This window comes from Pongo abelii, chromosome 22 (genome assembly GCF_028885655.2).
Source record: "Pongo abelii isolate AG06213 chromosome 22, NHGRI_mPonAbe1-v2.0_pri, whole genome shotgun sequence".
In the NCBI taxonomy this organism is placed as follows: domain Eukaryota; kingdom Metazoa; phylum Chordata; class Mammalia; order Primates; family Hominidae; genus Pongo; species Pongo abelii.
The window spans coordinates 46583849-46608981 of record NC_072007.2 but is presented as its reverse complement, the minus strand read 5'-3'; the positions used below and the strand labels follow the sequence as shown (position 1 = coordinate 46608981).

Genomic DNA, 25133 nt, shown 5'->3' with positions numbered 1-25133 from the left:
GTTTCGCCATATTGGCCAGGCTGGTCTGGAACTCCTGACCTTGTGATCCTCCTGCCTCAGCCTCCCAAAATGCTAGGATTACAGGCGTGAGCCACCATGCCCGGCCGACAGCTGCATTCTTTTACCTCAGAGCATTTAAGACCAAATAGCACAGAAGACTGTCTGCTCCCCAAGACAGTTGTTCAAAACTTTACAGTCTTCATCAACGATCTCCATGATTCCAGCACTTCTACTAATTTTCAACTGAGCATTGTGTGCAAATACTGGAAAGTAAGGCTTGTTCTCCTTTAAAACACACTTCATCACGCCTTGTAAGCGGGGAACCTCCTCTCTGTGTATGATCTCCCATCTCCTCTGCTGCGGCCCCGGCAGGAGCTGGTTTAGCAGGAAGTCATAACTGGGTGGGGCAGTCTAAGAAACTGTCTCTTCTGCACATGACTAGACAGCCCCAGCTATCTGGTTCCTGTTTAACTTTCTCAGCACTGCGGTTGACAACGTAGAGCGCTGGTGAGAGATCTAGGTTTCGATTCTTCACCCTGCTGCTTTGAGCCTCAGTTCTGCTGGCTTTGTAGAATGGGCTAAGGGTCCCTACTTTCTGAGGGGTGGTAATAAAATCATGCACGTAAAGTCCTGAGCACCACCCTGGCTGCTGCGGTAGGGCTCATTTCTTGCCCACATACACACGGGCTACATCCACACCGGCACTCCCTGAAGCTCCATGTGTTCAACTCTCTGCTCTGTGAAAATTCCCAGTCTGTTCTCATTGTTTGCCACAGCCACCCTTGGCAAACACCAGCCCTTCCAAAACACTGCCTGCCCTCGGTGTAGTGACCCTTTGGTCCTAGGGCCGCATATGGCCTACTTCTGGGACAAACTGATTTATAGCAGTTGTCTCCAAAGAGGGTGTAGAAGCTCATTGTTGGGGGCTAAGAAAAAAATATCAGGCCATCTGTGGTGGCTCACATCTGTAACCTCAGCAATTTGGGATGCCAAGGCAGGAGGATCACCTGAGCCCAGGAGACTGACCTGGACAACATAGTGAGACCCCTGTGATATAGTTTGGCTCTGTGTCCCCATCCAAATCTCATATAGAATTGTAATCCCCACGTGTTGCTGGTGGGAGGTGATTGAATCATAGGGGTGGTTTTCCCCATGCTGTTTTCATGATGGTGAGTTCTCACGAGATCACATGTTTTAAAGTGTGTGACAATTCCCCCCTTCACTCTGTCTCCTGCCGCCATGTAAGATGTGCCTTGCTTCCCCTTTGCCTTCTGCCATAATTGTAAGTTTCCTGTGGCTTCCCCAGCCATGGAGAACTGTGAGTCGATTAAACCTCTTTTCTTTATAAATTACCCATGCTCAGGTAGTTCTTTATCACAGTGCGAAAATGGACTAATACACCCCACCTCTATAAACAATCAAAAAGTTGGCTGGGCATGGTAGTGTGCACCTGTAGCCCCAGCTACTCAGGAGGCTGAGGCAGGAGGATTGCTTTGAGCTCAGGAGTTCGAGGCTGCAGTGAGCTATGATCATGCCAGTCCACTCCAGCCCGGGCAACACAGCAAGACTCTATCTCTAAAAACTAAAAAGAACAAACTGGTAATTTTGTTTGTCCTCTTTTTTTTTTTCTTTTTTTTGAGACAGAGCCTCACTCTCTCACCCAGGCTGGAGTGCAGTGGTGTGATCTCTGCTCACTGCAACCTCCATCTCCCAGGTTCAAGTGATTCTCCTGCCTCAGCCTCCTGAGTAGCTGGGACTATAGGTACGTGCCACCACACCCAGATAGTTCTTGTTTTTTTAGTGGAGACGAGGTTTCACCATGTTGGCCAGGATGGTCTCCATAGCTTGACCACGTGATCTGCCCGCCTTGGCCTCCCAAAGTGCTGGGAATACATGCATGAGCCACCACGCCCGGCCCCAGTCCTCATACTTTTAAAATCCCCATCCTCTGTTTTATAAAATACACATGTTGGAACCCAAATAAATTAATGTAACACATAGCTTATAGATATTGGGGCTGGAGAGATACTTAATTTTTACTGCTGGGTGTATGATCAAAACTGCTTAGAGGTCACAGAAGTGGCAGAGCTGGTTAGTTGCTACCACCGTAAGAGGTAGTTACCATTGATATTCCTACCTTAAAGATGAGGAAACTGAGACACAAAGTATGCGCAGGCCAGTACGTGGGGAAGCTGAGACAAACCCAGGCACTGCGGAGACTATATCCTTAACTACTGTGCTATATATCCTGTGACAAAAGGAAAGATCTAGACGTACATCACGCGTGTAGGACTGTTTTATGAACATGAAGATATGAGTGCTGTTAAATCACTATCTTTGCAGACATCGCTGTACATAGCTGTAATCCCAGCTACTCAGGAGGCTGAGGCAGGAGAATCGCTTGAACCCAGGAGGCGGAGGTTGCAGGGAGCCGAGATCGGGCCACTGCACTCCAACCTGGGTGACATAGCAAGACTCTGTCTCAAAAAAAAAAAAAAAAAAAAAAAATTAGTCGGCCATGGTTAGCTGGCACCTATAATGCCAGCTACTTGGGAGGCTGACGCAGGTGAATCGCTTGAACCTGGGAGGCGGAGGTTGCAGGGAGCCAAGATCACGCCACTGCACTCCAGCCTGGGCGACAGAGAGAGACCCTGTTAGAAAAACAAAAAAACAAAAAAACAGACGCTGCGGGGGTAGCCGTGCTGAGGCGGCGGCGGCGGCGATACGGGCGGATGCGGGCCGCGGCTGGCCAGCAGCGTCGGACGGTGCCGATGTCGGGCTGGGCGGACGAGCGTGGCTGACAGGTGACGGGTGCATCTACGTGGGGAACCTTCCGACCCACGTGCGCGAGAAGGACCTGGAGGACCTGTTCTACAAGTACAGCCGCATCCGCGAGATCGAGCTCAAGAGCCGGTACGGCCTTGTGCCCTTCGAGGACCCTCGAGATGCAGAGGATGCTATTTATGGAAGAAATGGACTTCTTCCATCAGGCAGCTGGCACGACCTGAAGGATCACATGCGAGAAGCTGGGGATGCCTGTTACGTGGATGTGCAGAAGGATGGAGTGGGGATGGTTGGGTGTCTCAGAAAAGAAGACATAGAATATGCCGTGTGTCAACTGGATGACACCAAATTCCACTCTCATGAGGGTGAAACTTCCTACATCAGAGTTTATCCTGAGAGAAGCACCAGCTATAGCTACTCACGGTCTCTGTCTGGTTCAAGGTGCCGTGACTCTCCATACCAAAGCTGGGGTTCCCCACACTACTCTCAGGCCCTACTGAGACAGGTGATGGGAATTTTTTAATTTTTAGGTTAACTGAGCTGCTTTGTGATCAGAATCTACATTCCAGATTGAACATTTAGTGTCTTAGGAAATTTTTTTAATTTTTTTTTTTTAAAGAAGAAAAGAAACTACATAATTTCTCCCAGGGCCATATTAGCAGTGAAACATTTTAAACTGCAGAAATTGTGGTTTTGGTTCAGAAACAAGTTGTATATTTTTCACCCCTGATTATGGGAAAAAAATCAGTTCTGTCTTTGTGGGTGGCTCTGCTATGGAGATCAATAGTTACTGTGGCTGAGTCGGCCCATTCTGTTTAGAAATATATTTTAAACGTTTAGGGGGAAAAAAGAAAAAAAAGAAAAGAACGTGCTGTCAGAAATTTAAAACCCTGTACTTATGTTGTTAAACTGTGCAAACGTGATTTTTTTTTTTTTTTTTTTTTTTTTTTAAGACAGAGTTTCACTCTTGTTGCCCAGGCTGGAGTGCAATGGTGCGATCTTGGCTCACAGCAACCTCCGCGTCCCCGGTTCAAGAGATTCTCCAGCCTCAGCCTCCCGAGTAGCTGGGATTACAGGCATGCACCACCATGCCCAGCTAATTTTGTATTTTTAGTAGAGATGGGGTTTCTCCATGTTGGTCAGGCTGGTCTTGAACTCCTGACCTCAGGTGATCTGCCCACCTTGGCCTCCCAAAGTGCTGGGATTACAGGCATGAGCCAACGTGCCCGGCAAACATGTAATTTTTAATGTGGGAGGGTTGAATACGTTAAGGTTATCTTTGAATACACTGAGGTTACCTTACCTCTGCTGAATGGGTAAGGGGCAATTATTGTCCTCAGAAAACAATGTATTTTAGTTTTAAAATGGAGTACCAAAATAAGCACTTTAAAGGACATTTGTGTGAAAGGTTAAAAATAACATTCTTTTAATAAGTTTAAACTTTTAGAGAAATATACTGAGAAAGACCCATATAACTGCTTCAACAAAGAAAACAACTTCTTCATTATCTTCATACTTTACTTCATATTACAAATTTTGTGCTACTGTTAGATGATATATTAATTTTATTTTCATTACATAAATTGAGGAAGAAATGCAGAATCAGATTCAAATATATTACAAGGCATTTAGGGAGGTGTGTCCTGTTGCTGAACAGCAAATTATCTGAAATCTACTTTTTTTCTTTTTTTTTTTGAGATGGTCTCATTCTGTCACACAGCTGGAGTGCAGTGTCGTGATCTCAGCTCACTGCAGCCTCCACCTCCTGGGTTCAAGCAATTCTCATGCCTTAGCCTCCCAAGTAGCTGGGATTACAGGCGCCGCCACCACACCCGGCTAATTTTTGTATTTTTAGTAGAGATAGGGTCTCACCATGTTGGTCAGGCTGGTCTCGAACTCGACCTCAAGTAATCTGCCTGCCTTGGCCTCCCAAAGTGCTGAAATTACAGGTGTGAGCCACCGTACCTAGCCTGAAATCTACTTTCAAAATGGAAATAGGCTTGTTTAAAAGCGCTATCCTGCCTTCTTTCTTCTTTAGAATATAACCTGGTTTTCAGTAAAGTACCAATACATGGATTAAACATATTCTCTCTCGCATGGTTAACATTCTGGATGTTCCAGAAAATCATATTCAATGCATTCTTCCAGTTGTTTTAAGACCCTTGGGCTATCTGTGACAGGAAAGTCCAAGAATGGAGCTCCTGCGGTATCAGAAGGCAGCTGTCTCTGGGTCTTAAATGCACCGTTTAGAGTCATGAAGAATGGCATCAACTGCCTGATGCTGGAAACAGAATGTTGGCGCAGAAGCGGGAATTCACTCTTCATGGTGATCTCATCAGAGCTACTGATTTCCTGCAGAAAAAACAAACCCATAACAATGATACAGTTTTACTGAGGGCTCGAGATGGCCGGGAAGCACATGCATGCGGCAAAACCTAAGAAATAAGGTCCTTTTTTTTGAGACAGAGTCTTGCTCTGTCGCCCAGACTGGAGTGCAGCTGTGTGATCTCGGTTCACTGCAACCTGTCTCCCGGGTTCAAGTGATTCTCCTGCCTCAGCTTCCTGAGTAGCTGGGATTATAGGTACCCATCACCATGCCCAGCTAATTTTTGTATTTTTGTAGAGATGGAGTTTCACCATGTTCGCCAGGTTGGTCTTGAACTCCTGACCTCAGGCGATCTGCCCGCCTCGGCCTCCCAAAATGCTGGGATTACCAGCCTCATGAATATAACTTTTAAAAAGAAAAGCAGGCTGGGCACATTGGCTCTCGCCTGTAATCCCAGCACTTTGGGAGGCTGAGGCAGGCGGATCACCTGAGGTCAGGAGTTCGAGACCAGCGTGACCAATATGGGGAAAACCTGTCTCTACTAAAAATACAAAAATTAGCCCCAAGCGTGGTGGCAGGTGCCTGTAGTTCCAACTACTTGGGAAGCTGAGGTGCGAGAATTGCTTGAACCTGGGTGGGAGGTGGAGGTTGCAGTGAGCCGAGATCCCGCCATTGCACTCCAGTCTGGGCAACAGAGTGAGACTTCATCTCAAAAACAAAACAAAACAAAACAAAATTAGCCAGGCATGGTGGCACATTCCTGTAATCCCAGCTACTCAGGAAGCTGAGGCAGGAGAATCACTTGAGCCTGGGAGGTAGAGGCTGCAGTAAGTCAAGACTGCACCACTGCACTCTAACCTGGGTGGCCGAGTGAAACTCCATCTCACACACACACACACACACACACTCTAACCTGGGTGGCCGAGTGAAACTCCAACACACACACACACACACACACACACACACACACACACACACACACACACGAAAAGCACTTACCCCAAACTTTAATTTTAGAAGTTCTAGAATCCTGACAGTGTGGGGTTTGCATTCTTGGTGATTCTCCTCTACATCCGACAGGAAGGCAGGGCCCTCTGTGTCCACTTCCGGAATAAATGCCCACCTATAACTGCAGGGAACAAACGGAAGGTCAGGTCTGCTAGTAAGAGCCCTTCGACATCATTAAAATTAGTTTTATTAAGATATAATTCCCATACTGTATCTATTTAATATGAACAACTCAATGCCTTTTATTATATTCATAGAGTTGCACGTCTATTATCACAATCAATTTTAAAGTATTTCATTACCCCAAAAAGAAATCCTGCCCTGCTCAGCCATCACCACCCCAACCCCCTATTATACCCTTGAGACCTAGGCACCCACTAATCCACACTCTGTCTCATCGTGGACATTCCATATAAGCAGAATCATACACTATGTGTTCCCTTGTTTCGAGCTTTCACTTAGAATCATATTTTCCAGGTTCATCCAGGTTCCAGCGTGTCTCAGTTCTTCAATTCTTTTCATTGCTGAACCGTATTCCACTGCATGGATATGTCACATTATCTATCTGTTCATCAGCTGATGGCCATTTGGGTTGTCTCCACTTTTTGCCTATTACAAATAATGTTGCTATGCACAGTCGCATATATCGGAACCCACTTTTTTGCTTTTTTTTTTTTTTTTTTTTTTTGAGACAGAGTCTCGTTCTGTCGCCCAGGCTGGAGTGCAGTGGTGCAATCTTGGCTCACTGCAACCTCCACCTCCCAGGTTCAAGCAATTCTCTGCCTCAGCCTCCCGAGTAGCTGGGATTACGGGCACCTGCCACCATGCCTGACTAATTTTTTTGTATTTTTAGTAGAGACGGGGTTTCACCATCTTGGCCAGGCTGGTCTTGAACTCCTGACCTCGTGATCCACCTGCCTCAGCCTCCTAAAGTGCTGGGATTACAGGCATGAGCCACTGCGCCTGGCCTCCACTTTTTTTTGGTTTGAGATAGAGTTTCGCTCTTTCACCCAGGCTGGAGTGCAGTGGTGCGATCTCGGTTCACTGCAACCTCCACCTTCGGTTTCAAGCGATTCTCCTGCCTCAGCCTCTTGAGTAGCTGGGATTACAGGCGCCCACCACTATGGGCAGCTAATTTTTGCATTTTTAGTAAAGACAGGGTTTCACCATGTTGGCCTGGCTGGTCTTGAACTCCTGACCTCATGATCTGCCTGCCTCGGCCTCCCAAAGTGCTGGGATTACAGGCGTGAGCCACTGTGCCTGGCCTCTTTTGTTTTGTTTTGTTTTGCTTTGTTTTGAGGGGGAGTCTCGCTCTGTTGCCTAGGCTGGAGTGCAGTGGTGCGATGTCAGCTCACTGCAGCCTCTGCCTCTCGGGTTCAAGTGATTCTCCTTCCTTCGCTTCCAGAGTAGCTGGGATTACAGGCGCCCACCACCACATCTGGCTTTGTTTTTTTTTTTTTTTTTTTTTTTTGAGATGGTGTCTCGCTTTTGTTGCCCAGGCTGGAGTGCAATGGCAGATGGCATGATCTCGGCTCACTGCAACCTCTGCCTCCCAAGTTCAAGCGATTCTCCTGTCTCAGCCTCCCAAGTAGCTGGGATTACAGGCATATGCCACCATGCCCAGCTAATTTTGTATTTTTAGTAGAGATAGGGTTTCTCCATGTTGGTCAGGCTGATCCCAACCTCAGGTGATCCACCCACCTTGGCCTCCCAAAGTGCTGGGATTACAGGTGTGAGCCATCGCGCCCGGCCTAATTTTTGTATTTTTAGTAGAGACAGGGTTTCACCATGTTGGCCAGGCTAGTCTTGAACTCCTGGCCTCAAGTGATCCACCCACCTTGGCCTCCCAAAGTGCTGGGATTACAGGCATGAGCCACGGTACCTGGCCTAATTTTTGTGTTTTTAGTAGAGACGGGGTTTCACCATATTGGCCAGGCTGGTCTCGAACTCCCAACCTCAGGTGATCCACCCACCTCAGCCTCCTAAAGTGCTGGTATTACAGGTATGAGACACCATGTCTGGCCCAAACCCGCTTTTTAAAAACTAAAAGACTTTCTTTTGCAGAACAGCTTTAGGTTCACAACAAAATGGAGCAGAAAGTAGTTCCCATATATCCCATCCTACACACATACAAGCCTGCCATATTATCGACATCCTGCACCAGAGTGGTACATTTGTTAAAACTGAAGAGCCTCTACTACTGACTCACTGTTATCCTCCCAAGTCCAGAGTTTACATCAGGATTCACTCTTGGTGGTGTACATTGTATGGATTTGGAGAAATGGACAATGACATGGATCTACCATTATAGCTCCGTATGCAATCATTTCACTGCCCTAAAAATCCTCTGTGCTTCCCCCATTCATCCCTGCTTCACCCATTCATCCCTGCCTCCCTCTCCCCAACCCCTGGCGACCACTGATGTTTTTACTGCCTCCACGGTTTGCCTTTTCCAGAACGTCACATGGTTGGAATCATACAGTGTGTAGCCTTTTCAGACTGGCTTCTTTCACTTAGCAATGTGCATTTAAGAGAACCCGCTCTTTAACCACAAACATTTCTATATGATTACTCTCTTTGTGGGGGTAGGAGAGAGAGAAATAGCCTCTGGGGCTGGTCATGAAATTAAACAAATGAGCAGCTGTGCTAAGCTGGCAGGAAACAGAAGCCTACGGGGCAAAGTGAATCGGAGATGGCAGGCTCCAAATAAAGGCATTTGTATCTAACTAAACACAGACAAAAAGGTCTACACAAAGGCAGTGAGGAGCACCAGTGGGTAAGCCCTGTTTTACAAGCATTCAGTAGCAAAAACCACACACACACACGCGCGCACACACACACACACACACCATAGAAACACATTCATAAACACTCCTGTGAGCCAAATACGCAGAGCCACAGATGTTCCAAGTAATCTGAAACTTGGTATTCCGAGCTGGCTCAGCTGTCACTAGAAACCCAGATGGTGGTTTCCCATAAACTGTACATGAAAAACAAGTGAAAGTGCTTAAAAGGAAAAAAACAAAATCTCTTACTTCAAAAAGGACACACAATCCTATCTGACTTACATTTGAAATAATGGCATCTTGTCAGGTGGAAAAGAAAGCGCTGTGTCCAAGAATTTGCAAGCTGATAAATACAAGATGAGTTCACTCTGGGGTATCTCCCCCACTGAGGGTCCGTTTGCATCCGGGACTGAAACTTTCATTCTGTTCACTTTGTTGCTGCTTCTATAAATTTGCAAAGAAACGCTTGTTATAAATTCATTCAGATCTGCTATAGTCCATTTAACTATGATCTGTCCCTCAGAAGAATTCTCTTTTTAAGAAATTTTTGGAATAGCTGGTCCTTTCACAAGTACTTCAAGAAAACAGCATTTAACATTAGATAACAGTACATCTAAAGTGATGTGCTTTAATCGTGACCATCTTTTCCTCTTGTGCAGATCTTGTACTGCTTACCTCAATGACTCATCTTCGTCTTTTAGATCTTCTTCAAGCTGTGCGAATGTCTGAATCTGAAAAAAAAATGCATTCAAGTTACTATCTGAGAGAGATTAAATCTACCCAAATATTTTTTTTTACTTATTTTTAAAAATCAATTAATTTATGAATGAATGAATAAGATGGGGTCCTACTCTGTCACCCAGTCTGGAGCGCAATGGTACAATCATGGCTCACTGCAGCCTCAACCTTCTGCAGATGCAACTTCCCGCCATGCCGAATTAATTTTTGTATTTTTTTGTAGACAAGGAGTTTCACTATGTTGCCCAGGCTAGTCTCGAACTCCTGGGCTCAAGTGATCCATCCACCTTAGCCTCCCAAAGTGCTGGGATTACAGGCATAAGCTACCACGCCCAGCCCAAATTTATATGTATATAAAAAACTAGTAAATATTATCAAACGGTACAAGTTAGTTGGAATAACTGACAGGGTGAGAGATCAACTATGATCATAGGGTAAAATATTCTCTATTTAACAAAGAGCTAACCATGTGCTACCAACCTGATTAAAAATAACTTTTAGATAAAATGGGATACATATGAAATAGTACGTTATGTTACTGAAAAAGCATTTTAAAAAGCTCCAACCTTGCTTTCAAACTTACAATACTTGTACTCACCAATTCAGAGACCATTATTGGCCACAATGAAGTCAAATGTTGAGGAGATATTCTTAGCAGCAAAACTCTGAAAAAAAGAAACATCTGAGCAGCAACTATGGATGTCTGTCCAACTCTGAGATTGTCTGTCAGGCGTTCTAAGGAAAGAAGATTGTAAAGACGTCACACAAATATGCAGTTTGGCGTCTCTTATCAGACAAAGATAAATAAAATTATGACTGTTCTGACATTCTGGTAACAACCCAGTGTAAGGAATGAGTGTTACAGGCCAGGCTCGGTGGCTCGCACCTATAATCCCAGCACTTTGGGAGGCCGAGGTGGGTGGATAACAAGATAAGGAGTTCAAGGCCAGCCTGGCCAATATGGTAAAACCCCATCTCTACTAAAAATACAAAAATTAGTCGGGCGTGGTGGTGGGCCCTGCAGTCCCAGCTACTTGGGAGGCTGAAGCAGGAGAATCGCTTGAACCTGGGAGGTAGAGGTTGCAGTGGGCCGACATCACACCACTGCACTCCAGCCTGGGTGACAGAGTGAGACTCCATCTCAAAAAAAAAAAAAAAAAAAGAATGCTAGGAGATGCTTTTGTGCAACTAGTCTACCCCAGCCCTCTTCTTTGTGAAATATAGCAGTTCATGGCTCTTGCCGAACCTAAGGAAATGATTCCCACAGTCTGTCCCCCTGCCACAGCTGAGTAGAAAGACATGAACATCTGTCACCAGAAATCCACTGGATGACCAACAGCCACTTAAATGTTCTTTTAAGAATATGAATGAGGAGACGCAGAAACCAAGCAGCCCATGGTGAGGGATGGACTTACACAATCATATGGACTGGCTGGCAGACAACACCATATTTTGGGGGTGGTGGGTGGGAAGCGGAGCAAGTAAATATAACAGATTTATTGAGTGAGGTTTAAACTTGATGGCCATGACAAAAACTTTAATTCCTATGGAGGGAAAAGTGTTTCAAATAACACTCTCTAGCCCCTAACACTCTTCCCTGCTTCTCCCCTGAAACGTCTTGTTTGTAGAATGAGACTTTTTTTCCCTCTCATAGCTTAAGGTTTCCTAGGAATGTAACAAATTGCTACAGCAAACAGCTGAATGGTAATCATGCTAGCTAAGATCTGCTGTAGTACATTAGTATATTAGTAATAAATTTTTTTTTTTTTTGAGATGGAGTCTCACTCTGTTGCCCAGGCTAGAGGGCAGCGGAGCAGTCTCTGCTCACTGCAACCTCCGCCTCCCGGGTTCAAGCAATTCTCCTGCCTCAGCCTCAAGAGTAGTTGGGATTACAGGCGTCTGCCACCCGCCTGGCTAATTTTTTGTATTTTTAGTAGAGACAGGGTTTTGCCATGTTGGCCACGCTGGTCTTGAACTCCTGCCCTCAGATGATCCACCTGCCTCGGACTCCCAAAGTGCTGGAATTACAGGCGTGAGCTGCCATGCTCAGTCAGTTTGTGTGTGTGTGTGTGTGTGTGTGTGTGTGTGTGTGTGTTTGAGATGGAGTCTTGCTCTGTCACTCAGGCTGGAGTTCAGTGGTATGATCTCGGCTCACTACAGCCTCTGCCTCCTGGGTTCAAACGATTCTCATGCCTCAGCCTCCCAAGTAGCTGGGATTATAGGTGCCCGCCACCACACCCAGCTAATTTTTGGTATTTATAGTAGAGATGGGGTTTCACCATGTTGGCCACGCTGGTCTTGAACTCCTGACCTCAGGTGATCTACCCTCCTTGGCTTCTCAAAGTGCTGGGATTACAGGCGTGAGCCACTGTGTCTGGCTTTGACCTTTCTTTTTTGTGGTAAGAACACCTAAAATCTACTCTCTTGGCAAATTCCCAGTATATATGCAGCGTTATTAACGACAGTCCTCATGTTGTACATGCCTTCTCTAGACTTACTCATCCTACATAATTGCACCTTCGTACCCTTTCACCTACACCTTCCCAGCCTCCAAAGATGTAAGACTGATGTCACTCTGAGCCGAGACGTACAGAGCTGCTCAGCTCCTCACCCGTGCACCCATCTCCTTCTCTGTTACTTGATGGTGAAACAGTGTCCGAGGAAAAGGACCCCAAACAGTATCCCAGGAAAGAAGTGTTAGAAATTCTCCACTCCTGTGTCTCTCTTTTTTTTTTTTTTTTTTTTTGAGATGGAGTCTCACTTACTCTGTCACCCAGGCTGGAGTGCAGTGGCACGATCTCGGCTCATTGCAACCTCCACCTCCAGGGTTCAAGCAATTCTCCTGCCTCAGCCTCCTGAGTAGCTGGGATTACAGGCGCCTGCCACCATACTCGGCTAATTTTTTGTATTTTTAGTAGAGGTGGGGTTTTACCATGTTGGCCAGGCTGGTCTTGAACTCCTGACCTCAAGTGACTTGCCCACCTCAGCCTCCCAAGGTGCTGGGATAACAGGCCACTGTGCCCAGCCTCCTGCCTCTTTTAATTGGGCCCAAACTATTTACTATGGGACACGTCTTTGGAGCTTCTGGATGCATCTACCTCTCTGAGGCAGATGTGGGCATCATCCCTCCACAGGGCATCTCCAGGCAAGTTCAGTATGCCCCAGCTCTGGCAGAGGACACTCTGAGTGCCATCAACCCAGGACTCAGCGGGGCTGGGCCTATCCATGGACGTCCTGGGGACAACGACAACATGTAGGAAAGTGCTCTGTAAACTGTCAGTTCATCAAAAATGAGAACAGGGCAAAAGGCTTATTTTTTAAAAACACGTAGTATTTTTAGAAATATAGCACTTGAGCTATCCAAAATGAAGCATATTTATTTAGAAATTCTTCTTTCCCGGCCGGACACGGTGGCTCACGCCCGTAATCCCAGCACTTTGGGAGGCTGAGGCGGGTGGATCACTTGAGGTCAGGAGTTCAAGACCAGCCTGGCCAACATGGTGAAACCCTATCTCTACTAAAAATACAAAAATAAGCCAGGCATGGTGGTGGGTGCCTGTAATCCCAGCTACTTGAGAAGCTGAGGCAGGAGAATCACTTGAACCTAGGAGGCGAAGGTTGCATTGAGCCAAGATTGTGCCACTGCACTCCAGCCTGGGTAACAGAGTGAGACTCTGTTCCCCTCCCCACCAAAAAAAAAAAAATTTCTCTTTTCCCAAGAGCCCAAAACCTACCTCCATTTTAAGTTAGCATTCTGCTGCCTTTATTACATATTTGAATATATAATATAAACAAGTATATTATGTTATATAGTATAATATTTAATATTACTATTTATACAATCATTACCTATTAGTTATTACAATCATGTCAATATAATACAAGTATAATAATTACTTTACAATGTCATATAATTATATAACATATTAATATATTATGTAAAACATGTTATATAGATATATATATTCTATTATATTGCCTGTGCTTGCTCCTTCTCAGAGAAATAATTTCTCAGAATTGCTGGGTGTTTAAACTCTACCATGGTCAAATTCTCCACACCCCTGTTTCAGAATGTTGTCTATCTTTTTGTTTTTTTGGTTCTAGCTTTTATACACCTAATGCTGTCTCTTTAGCTATCTGGGCCTCCTCCCAAATTTGAGAGGAGTGTGAGATGGGGTAGAAAGAAGGAACAGGGCTGGATGCGGTGGCTCACACCTGTAATCCCAGCATTTTGGGAGGCCAAGGCAGGTGGATCACGAGGTCAGGAGTTTGAGACCAGCCTGACCAACATGGTGAAACCCTGTCTCTACTAAAAATACAAAAATTAGCTGGGAGTGGTGGTGTGTGCCTGTAATCTTAGCTACTCAGGAGGATGAGGCAGGAGAATTGCTTGAACCCAGGAGGCAGAGATTGCAGTGAGCGGAGATTGCACCACTGCACTCCAGCCTGGGCGACAGAGCGAGACTCCGTCTCAAAAAAAAAAAAAAGAAGGAACAGGTGGTTGGCCGCGCTGGCTCTTGCCTGTAATCTCAGCACTTTGGGAGGCCAAGGCAGGCGGATCACTTGAGGTCAGGAGTTTGAAATCAGCCTGGTCAACATGGTGAAACCCCATCTCTACTAAAAGTACAAAAAAATTAGCTGGGCGTGGTGGCAGGCACCTGTAATCCCAGCTACTTTGGAGGCTGAGGCAGGAGAATTGCTTGAACCCGGGAGGTGGAGGTTGCAGCGAGCCGAGATCGTGCCACTGTACTCCAGCCTGGGTGACAGAGCAAGACTCTGTCTCAAAAAAAAAAAGGAACAGGTGTCTGCTGTCTGCTCTTAGACTGAAAAGGCACTGAAAGGGTTACCAGGTACATTGCCCAATATGCTCTCCTTTTCATTTTCCTCCACTGAGAAAGTAGACTTACTGCTTCCCTTAGGACCACTGTCTAGTGGTTGGGTTCATAAACAATCCTCCCCGATACTGCACGTGAACTAAAGGAAAGGTGATTCCTGTTGTTCTTTTTCTCTCCAGATTTTGTACAGAGGCAACAAAGTTCAGCTCCGACCTTGCATTCAGCCACAGTCTTTGGAGGGCTGCCATTACCTTTACTGGCGCTCCGGGTTACCATCTGATTAAATCATCCTCATATCACAGTTATTCAGGCAAGACACGCCAACTGGACTTGTTAATATTTGAAAGATTTCTTTCATGTTTCTTAAGTGTTCAAGATATTACCAGGTAAAAATCTTATGTGCACTACATGTTGAAATTATGTCAGTTAAAGTGTTTATTATTGCAGATATAAGTTTTCATGACTAATAAGAGAGAACGCTGTTAATGCTTTGAACTAAAACAAGATCTTTCCAGCTGGGCGCGGTGGCTCATGCCTGTAATCCCAGCACTTTGGGAGGCCAAGGCAGGCAGATCACCTGAGGTCAGGAGTTCAAGACCAGCCTGGCCAACATGGTGAAACCCCATCTCTACTAAAAAAAAATACAAAAATTAGCCAGCCATGGTGGTGGGTACCTGTAATCCCAGCTACTTGGGCGGCTGAGGCAGGAGAAACACTTGAACCTAGGAGGCAGAGGTTGCAATGAGGCGAGACTGCGCCACTGCACTCCAGCCTGGGTGACAGAGGGAGACCCTGGCTCAAAACGAAAACAGAAACAAAACAGAATGTCAACTTTGCCACCTGAACATTTTATGAGAAGGAAAAACAAAAAACAAAAAACTAAAAACGCTGACAATCAAGTATGACATCAGCAATAATAATAACAATTTATTTATTTATTTTTTGCAATGGAGTCTCTCTCTGTTGCCCAGGCTGGAGTGCAGTGGCGCAATCTTGGCTCAGCGCAACCTCTGCCTACCGGGTTCAAGCGATTCTCCTGCTTCAGCCTCCCCAGTAGCTGGGATTACAAGCGTGAGTCACCACACCAGGCTAATTTTTGTATTTTTAGCAGAGACGGGGTTTCACCACATTGGGCAGGCTGATGTCAAACTCCTGACCTCAAGTGATCCACCCATCTTGGCCTCTGAAAGTGCTGGGATTACAGGAGTGAGCCACCACGCCCAGCCAGCAATAATTATTTTTGATGCAGTCAAAGAATATAGCGGGGATGAAGAAAAAAAAATTGTTAAGGAAAAATTAGATCCTTCTCCAAAATCTTGCCCCTTCCCTGGCCTCAGCTGAAGGTGCTGATTAAGGGAGTACTGTAAACACCGAGTATCTTGACTGCAGGACTCTAGCAAGAGACAGTGCTGAGGAAGTATTATTCCTATACTGTGGTCAGACTTTTAAAAACTAATACAAATTAATAACACTGTAATTGATTTTATTATGTATTTATTTAGAGACAGAGTTTCGCTCTTGTTGTCCAGGCTGGAGTATAGTGGCGTGATCTTGGCTCACTGCAACCTTTGCCTCCTGGGTTCAAGTGATTCTCCTGCCTCAGCCTCCCAAGTAGCTGGGATTACAGGTGTGCACCACCACACCTAGCTAATTTTGTATTTTTAGTAGAGATGGGGTTACACCACGTTGGTCAGGCTGGTCTCGAACTCCTGACCTCCAGTCATCCACCTACCTGGGCCTCCCAAAGTGCTGGGATTACAGGCATGAGCCACTGTACCTGGCCTTTAATGGATTTTAAAATAAAGTTTCAGATTTACCAATATACTTCTGAAGTTCTATAACTCCGCAGAATACTTGTTTTAACATGTGACAATCATGTCAAAGCACACAGTAGACTCCTCTAGTACTTAATCATTTCAGCCCCTCATGGGTCTATCTGTGTGTGGGGGCAGTGAAGGCAGGTCAGCTGTTGCTGTGGTTTGAATGTTTGTCCTGTCCAAAATGCATGCTCAAATTTTATTGTAAATGTAACGTTATTGGGAAGTAGGGCCTTTAAGAAGTGATTAGGCCACATCATGGATGGGATTGGTACTGTAATAAAAGGGCAGGTTCAGCCCCCTCTTGCTCTTTTGCCTTTCCACCTTCTGCCATAGGATGTCGCAGCAAGAAGGCCCTTGCCAGATGCCAGCCCTGGATATAGGACTTTTCAGCCTCCAGAACTGTGAGGCAATAAATTTCTGTTTTTATAAATTCCCCAGTCTCAGGTATTCTGTTATAGCAGCAAAAAACAGACAAAGACAGCTGTCTTACCTTGTATCAGTGGAAGGTAAAGGTGGTATTGATCAAGTTCTCCACTGAAGACAGCAAAAGCCTGGCGCTTTAACAGCATGGCTTTCTGTTCAAAACTTGAGAATAGTTTCAAAGAACTGCTCTGCATGTCTAGAATAAATACAGCAAATATGCTTTACTTAGTGAGAAAACCACAATTGGAGGTAAGTGATGGGAAATTCATACTAGTGTAATTCTATATTCCCTGGTGAAAAATCATGATCTTTATTAAGTAAGGACATGAGATTACTGTTCCCATGTATATTTAAAAAAATAGTTATTTCTCTTTTTATTTCTTATTTGAGACAGGATCTCATTCTATCACTCAGGCTGGAGTGCAGTGGTAGGATCACAGCTCACTGCAGCCTCAACCTTCTGGGTTCAAGTGATTCTCCTGCCTCAGTCTCCCAAGTAGCTGGGACTACAGCTGCGTGCCACCATGCCCAGTTAATTTTTTGTAGAGATGGGATTTCGCTATGTTGCCCAGGCTGGTCTTGAACCCTTGGGCTCAAATGATCCACCCATCTCAGTCACTCAAAGTGCTGGGATTACAGGCGTGGGCCACTGTGCCCAGCCAATACTTATTTTTTTATATTTTTGAGACGGAGTTTCGCTCTGTCGCCCAGGCTGGAGTGCAGTGGCACGATTTCGGCTCACTGCAATCTCTGCCTCCCGGGTTCATGCCATTCTCCTGCCTCAGCCTCCCGAGTAGCTGGGACTACAGGCGCCCGCCACTATGCCTGGCTATTTTTTGTATTTTTAGTAGAGACAGGGTTTCACCGTGTTAGCTAGGATGGTCTCGATCTCCTGAACTTGTGATCCACCCACCTTGGCCTCCCAAAGTGCTGGGATTACAGGCGTAAGCCACCGCGCCCAGCCCAATACTTATTTCTTTAATGATACTTAATGATAGTGCATGAGAAGGGATCTGAGGTGTAGAAAATTCCTCCTAGTAAATTATAGAAACTGATTACTTTCAGCACAAATGTCAAGATGTGAAGCTGGATGCTTTCAGCAGTATTTCTCCACTATAAAACTATGAAAAAGGTTGTCATGGCATTCTTGTCAATAAATTGCAACTGGAAAAGACTCATTGATTTAGTCCTGCCATATTATGAACATCACATTACAGTCTTTGTGGTGTAGACAGCACCATGAAAGTGTGAGTAGGGTTTGGAAATACATGATAAAAGCTGGTTATATTGGCATTGATCCTATCAAGTGTGAGTTATGCAAAAGTAACAGAACTTACTCATTAAATCCTTAAACATTGTTTTCTCATGAGTCAAAAGATGGTCAATAATGGACTTCCAACTGGATATTAAAGAAAGCAAAATCAATTAAATTTGCAGTGGATGATAGTTTGATTCAAAACATTAAGAAAATAACATACCCTCTTAAGATATATTAAAAACTGCTTTCTGGGCCAGGTGCAGTGGCTCACGCCTATAATCCCAGCACTTTGGGAGGCCGAGGCGGGCGGATCACCTGAGGTTGGGAGTTCAAGACCAGCCTGAGCAACATGGAGAAACCCCGTCTCTACTAAAAATACAAAATTAGCAGGGCATGGTGGCGCATGGCTGTAATCCCAGCTACTTGGGAGGCTGAGGCAGGAGAATTGCTTGAACCCGGGAGGTGGAGGTTGTGGCGAGCCGAGATTGTGCCATAGCACTCTAGCCTGGGCAACAAGAGAAAAACTCCATTTCAAAAACAAACAAACAAAAAAAACTGCTTTCTGAAAAGAGGTTAGTGATAGAAATAAATAGTTTACATATAAAAGAAAGCTACGCTAAAGCTTTTCATTTATAACCCTAACATAGGGAATAAATAATGACTTTTTCCAGTTTACCACAAAGAAACAAATTGACAAGGCACTCTGGCTTTTTCAAGGGTTATTCTTAAATATGTTCATACAGGATGATATTCACACAGTTGTGTAGATGAAAAGAGTGGGGTAGTGAAGACAAATACCACCCTTAGCTCTTCTTTCCAAATGGGCTACCCCAGCGAGCAATAAGATCACGTGGAGGGAGGCCACAGGGCCGCCAGCAGCCCTCTGGGGGTGGCCATGATGTCATGCCATACAAAAAGGGTTCCCAATCTCTACCCTCTATCGCTGAGCCTTCCCGTCATTAATAAAGGAGTGGCTTTCTTTCTTTCTTTCTTTCTGGTTATTTTGAGACAGGGCCCAGGGTCGTGCGCTGTCACCCAGGCTGGAGTGCAGTGGCACAATCACAGCTCACTGCAGCCTCAACCTCCTGGGCTCAAGCGATCCTCCTGCCTCAGGCTTCCATGTAGCTGGGACCACAGGCATATGCCCGCATGCCTGGCTAATTTTTTTGATTTTTTTTTTGTAGAGATGGGATTTCACTTTGTTGCCCAGGCTGGTCTCCAACTCCTGGGCTCAAGCAATCCTCCTGCCTAAGCCTTCCAAAATGTTGGATTACAGGTGTCAGCCACCATGACCAGCCCTGAGTGATTTTCTTGATCTTAGGAAAAGGCCCAGGAGCACATCTTGCATCTGAGTCTCAGTGGATCTCTGCCTCGCTGCTGCAAGATCTCAGTAAGAACTTGTGGAGTATCAGCCGAGAAGTGGGGTAAAGACACCCCCAGGGTCACCCAGTGGGCTCTGTCATCTTAACACTGGCCAATTATTTTGTGATTACAAGACAAAGCAGTATTAGATAGAACAAGTATCACTGGAACCCCAGGTTCTGCTATTTATTTATTTGAGACGGAGTATCATTCTTGTTGCCCAGGCTGGAGTGCGGTGGTGGGATCTTGACTCACTGCAAACTTCACCTCCCAGGTTCAAGCGATTCTCATACCTCAGCCTCCCGAGTAGCTGGGACTACAGGTGTGCGCTGCCATGCCCGGTTAATTTTTGAATTTTTTAGTAGAGACGGGGTTTCGCCATGTTGGCCAGGCTGGTCTCGAACTCCTGGGCTCAGGTGATCCACCCACCTTAGCCTCCCAAAATGCTGGGATTATAGGCATGAGCCACTATGCCCAGCCAAGAAATAACATGCTCTCTGAATTAAGTGAAATTCCTCTTTATACTTTAAAAGACTTAATCCCTTTCCCATGAACACATGGTGAACATGCGAGCCTGTGACAGGGACGTCCTGTTATTTGGGTTGATCCTATGGCTCTGCTTCTATTTCAGGAATGAGAATTATGTAAATCAAAATGCTGTTTCCATCTGAAGATTCAGAGCACATTGTTATCAGGACAGCATATCTTACTGAACACAAGAAGTATCCATCTGAAAGAAAGCGGGGTCGAGAAACAGCTCCAGGACCTCCTTTCTCCAGGCTCGTTTTGTGTAGGCATAGCCACTCAGGGAGCTCAGCAGCTGAGCGCTAGCCCGGAAGCTGGGAGCATTGTAGGCACTGAGTGGGAGTGGGAAGAGAGAAGGGTCAAGGTCAAGGACTGTCCAAGGAAAACCACTTGATTCATTTGTGAAAACATTTTTCCGCATATGGGTGGGAAGAACTGGCGAAGATGACGTTACCTGTGGTTGCGTAAGTATGGAAAAACATAGTAAAGCAGACGGGAGATTAACGGCACAGCTTTCTCCTTCTCATCACTTCGATAAACCATGTCCAGGAGGGAAGCCAGGACCTAAAAGAACAAGACTCTAAGAAAACAGAAACTGGCTGGGTGTGACGGCTCACACCTGTAATCCCAGCAAATTCGGGAGGCTGAGGGGGGCGGATCACTTGAGGCTGGGAGTTTGACACCAGTCTGGCCAACATGGTGAAACCCCATCTCTACTAAAAATACAAAAATTAGCCAGATCCTGTAATCCCAGCTACTCAGGAGGCTGAGGCAGGAGAATTGCTTGAACCCGGAAGGCAGAGGTTGCAGTGAGCTGAGATCATGCCACTGCACTCCAGCCTGAGTGCAGACTCCAGAGCGAGACTCCATCTCAAAAAAAGGAAAACAGATGGAAAAGAAAGAAAGAAAGAAAACAGAAACCCTCGGAAGCAAGCAACAGGAAGAAAAGCAGTCATGGCCGGGCGCGGTGGCTCACGCCTGTAATCCCAGCTCTTTGGGAGGCCAAGGTGGGTGGATCATGAGGTCAGGAGATTGAGACCATCCTGGCCAACACAGTGAAACCGTGTCTCTACTAAAATACTAAAAACTAGCTGGGCGTGATGGCGTGTACCTGTAGTCCCAGCTACTCAGGAGGCTGAGGCAGGGGAATCGCTTGAACCCAGGAGGGTGGAGGTTGCAGTGAGCCGAGATTGCACCACTGCACTCCAGCCTGGCGACAGAGCAAGACTCTGTCTCAAAAAAAAAAAAAAGTGCAGTCCTTAAAGCAAAACCTAATCCAAAACTCCACGGTGCAGCTTGAGGCCAATGCTGCCTGATGGACGAGCTCACCTCGGAGGGCGCGGCCCACGCTCACTGGCACCTGAGAATGAACAAATGTCTTTGCAAAAATTCGTGATGGCACTCATTTCCATAAAGGACGACAGATCAGGTGTGTATTTACCTCTGCCAGGAGAGAGAGGGCTTGCACGCTGTACACCGACGGGGCGGATGAAGACACCATTGCTGAAGCTGCAGCAGCATCTGTGAACAGAAAGAGGCATTTGTGTGTTAGCTATGATGGATGGGTCACCATTTACTGTCCCCAAAAGCACTGCATGAATGTGAGCTATCAGCTCCCACCTTTCATACCAATTGTGTCCATATGACTCAGGTATTCCTCTCTGTTAACATTCAACTTTTTTTTTTTTTTTTTTGAGATGGAGTCTCACCCTGTCGCCCAGTCTGGAGTGCAGTGGCGTGATCTCGGCTCACTGTAGCCTCCACCTCCCGGGTTTAAGCAATTCTCTTGCCTCATCTTCCCGAGTAACTGAGACTACAGGCATGCGCCACCATGCCTGGCTAATTTTTGTATTTTTAGTAGAGACGGGGTTTTGCTATGTTGGCCAGGCTGGTCTCGAACTCCTGGCCTCAAGCGATCCTCCTGCCTTGGTCTCCCAAAGTGCTGGGATTACAGGCGTGAGCCACCGTGCCTGGCCAACATTCAACTTTTTTATTTTTATTTTTGAGACAGGATCTTGCTCTGTCACCCAAGCTACAGTGCAGTGGCATGATCATGGCTCACTCTATCCTTGATCTCCCAGGCTCAAGTGATCCTCCTGCCTCAGCCTCCCGAGTAGCTGGGGGCAGAGGCGCACACCACCATGCCCAGGTAATTTTAAAATTATTTATAGAGACAAAGTCTTGCTATGTTGCCCAGGGTGGTCTTGAATTCCTAGGCTCAGGTAATTTGCCTGCCTTCGCCTCCCTAAGTGCTAGGACTATAGGTGTGAGCCACTGCACCGTGCCAACATTCAGTTTCAACAACTAAGAATCTGGATATTTTGATCAAATAAATTAGCACTAACTCACTGACATCCTCTCCATTTCCATTCTCGTCATCGTTCTTGAAACTTCACAACCCCTTTGGATGCTCCCTCCTACATGCCAGCCTCTAAGCCCCTGGCCCTCTTCTCTTCTAACCATCCCCCACTCTGCTCCAGCTCCACCACTGTCATACCCTTGACCTCACCAGCTTCTCAAATCTCCGTTTCCAGCATCCTCCTCTGATCACCCCTCTGGCATTTTCCTGCATCCTCGGACAGCTTTCCAGTCCCTGAGTCCTACTGCCTAACTACCCAGCAGCTGCTACAGATCCTCACCTCCCACCCACACCCAGGGTCAGTCATCTACCTGGGAAACACCCTTCACTCCTTTGTTTCTTTCCCTCGGAAGGACTCAACTAGAAGAATGCACTGCTGGGTACACCCAATGATCTGTCTACGTAGTTATGTGTAGCTAAATGTTCCAGAGAAAACCAGACCACCAAGCAACTGATCTTACTTTATGTCATGACCATGAATCTCTCAAGGGACTTGATGCTACCACATGTTCCCAGGTGGGGTGCTGGCTTTCCCACTCTCCAACATAATTCTTTTTTTTTTTTTTTTTTTTTTTGAGACAAGGTCTTGCTTTGTTGCCCAGGCTAGAGTACAGTGGTGCAATCTTGGCTCACTGCAGCCTCCACCTCCTGGACTCAAGTGATCTTCCCACCTCAGCCTCCTCAGAAGTTGGAACTACAGGTCCCAGATACTTCTGTAATTTTTGTAGAGATGGGGATTTTTCACCATGTTGTCCAGGCTGGTCTCAAACTCCTGGGCTCAAGCAAACTGCTAACCTCAGCCTCCCAAAGTGCTGGGATTACAGGCACGAGCCACTGCACCCAGCCTCATCTCCTGTTTTAATAGATATGCTCCTGACTCCTATCAAAGAACAACAATTCCATTTATGATCCCAATCCTGGCCCTGTGGCCATCAAGGACTCTGCTAATTATCCTTCCTCTCTCTTGAATTAATTTATTCCTCTCTGCTGTACTGTTCTGTCACCATGCAAATAGGCTTCGATATCCCACAAATCAGGCTGGGCACAGTGGCTCAGGCCTGTAATCCCAGCACTTTGGGAGGCCGAGGTGGGCGGATCGCTTGAGGTCAGAAGTTCGAGACCAGCCTGGTCAACATGGTGAAACCCTGTCTCTGCCAAAAATACAAAAATTACCTGGGCGTGGTGGCGTGCACCTGTAATCTCAGCTACTTGGGAGGCTGAGGCAGGAGAATTGCTTGAACCCAGGAGGCAGAGGTTGCAGTGAGCCAAGATCGTGCCACTGCACTCCTGCCTGGGCGACACAGTGAGACTCGGTCTCAAACAAATACACAAAACAACAACAACAACAACAACAAAACATTCTCTGGTCCTTAATTCTGCTTGGCTACTGCCCTATGGACAACTAGCCTCAAAGAGTCACCGACCTCCACTGTCTCCCCTTGCTCGATTCCCATCCTCTCCTCCACCTGTTTCTCAAGTGTCCCCTCATCATCCTGATTACCCACACTGATGAATTCTACATTGTCATCTCCTGTTGCCCCTTCCTGTTGCACTCTGCTTCTCAGTGGCCCTCCACCGTGTGTCTGCCCCTGGGGACTTTGGACACACTCTCTCCTCCCAGATCACAAGGCTCTATGCTCTCTTGGTTCACCCACCTCAGTGACTGCTTAATCATCTTTGCTGGATCCTTCTCTTTTCCATCATTTCCGACTTAACATGTGCAAAATCAAGCTCAATTTTTCTCTACAAAATGTTTTTTCTTCTGTTGTCTCCACGTTGGTAAATTGCTTAAGCCAAAAACCTGTCATCCTTGGCTGCGTTTTCTAAAATAACTACATTTGATCCATCAACAAGTCCTGCTGACTCTGCATTTAAACTGTCCCTCTCTGTTGACCCTGCCTCCAAGTCAGAATCATCTTCTGCCTTAACCAGTGCAAAATTCTTTTACCTGGACTTCCAGTTTCTGCGCTCATCCAATACAGAGTGTACTGATCACAGCAGCCAAAGTGATGTTTTTTAAAGTTTGACTAACATGTTGCTGCTCTAAGTACTTTAAGGCTACCTGTGGCAAGTGGGATGAAATCCAAGCTCCTTAGTGTGCTTGCTTTCTTTTTTTTTTTTGAGACAGAGTCTGTCGCCCAGGCTGGAGTGGAGCGGCGCAATCTCGGCTCACTGCAACCTCCACGTCCCTGTTTCATGCCATTCTCCTGCCTCAGCCTCTCAGTAGCTGGGACTACAGGTGCCCGCCACCACGCCTGGCTAATTCCTTTTTGTATTTTTAGTAGAGACAGGGTTTCACCGTGTTAGCCAGGATGGTCTCGATCTCCTGACCTCGTGATCCGCCTGCCTCGGCCTCCCAAAGTGCTGGGATTACAGGTGTGAGCCACTACGCCCAGCCCCTTAGTGTGCTTTCTACCAAGCCCGACAACCATCAGTCTCATCAGTCTCCACCCTTTCCCTGACCTCTTCCCACCACTTTCATGAAGCTCCAGCGCCCTGGTCTTCAGGTCACTGGGTCTAAGCCCACTCCCATGGCCAAGGCCTGCAATCCCCTCGGGGCAGTGCCTTCCCAGACCTCTGCAGGGCCGTCCCCTTGTCTTTCATCTCTCAGCACAACTGTCACCTCCTTGGAGACATGTTCTGTAACACTCAAAGTGGCCCCGCCCTATTCCCAGCCACTCCTTATCACATTAGTCTTACTTTCCTCGCAGTACTAAGTCCCACCTGAAATTCTCTTGGTAATTTACTTTCTTTTAGTCATTAAAAAAACTTTTTTTTTTTTTTTTTTTGAGATGCAGTTTGCACCCTCTGTTGCCCAGACTGGAGTGCAGTGGCATGATCTCAGCGCACTGCAGCCTCTGCCTCCCAGGTTCCAGTGATTCTCCTGCCTCAGCCTCCCGGGTAGCTGG

At 46.3% G+C, this 25133-nt stretch overlaps 1 protein-coding gene and 1 pseudogene across 2 annotated transcripts in view; one reads left to right on the top strand and one right to left on the bottom strand.

Moving 5' to 3' along the window:
* Positions 1-2771: 2771 nt before the first annotated feature.
* On the top strand, positions 2772-3307 carry LOC100454161 (serine/arginine-rich splicing factor 9-like; annotated as a pseudogene).
* Positions 3308-4186: 879 nt separating this feature from the next.
* Positions 4187-25133, bottom strand: part of DOP1B (DOP1 leucine zipper like protein B) — a 139670-nt gene continuing 118723 nt past the window's right edge. Inside the window, exons 28-37 of one of the 2 annotated variants that reach the window (XM_024239529.3) lie at positions 21307-21386; positions 20320-20429; positions 20051-20197; positions 18058-18119; positions 16788-16916; positions 10241-10377; positions 9580-9635; positions 9187-9348; positions 6110-6239; positions 4187-5136 (exon numbers count right to left, since the gene is read on the bottom strand). In XM_024239529.3, coding sequence (XP_024095297.3) covers positions 4885-5136; positions 6110-6239; positions 9187-9348; positions 9580-9635; positions 10241-10377; positions 16788-16916; positions 18058-18119; positions 20051-20197; positions 20320-20429; positions 21307-21386 — 1265 coding nt within the window. In that variant the 3' untranslated portion in view covers positions 4187-4884. The remainder of the gene's footprint in view (positions 5137-6109; positions 6240-9186; positions 9349-9579; positions 9636-10240; positions 10378-16787; positions 16917-18057; positions 18120-20050; positions 20198-20319; positions 20430-21306; positions 21387-25133) is intronic. The other variant, XM_009233930.4, reaches the window with a different exon arrangement.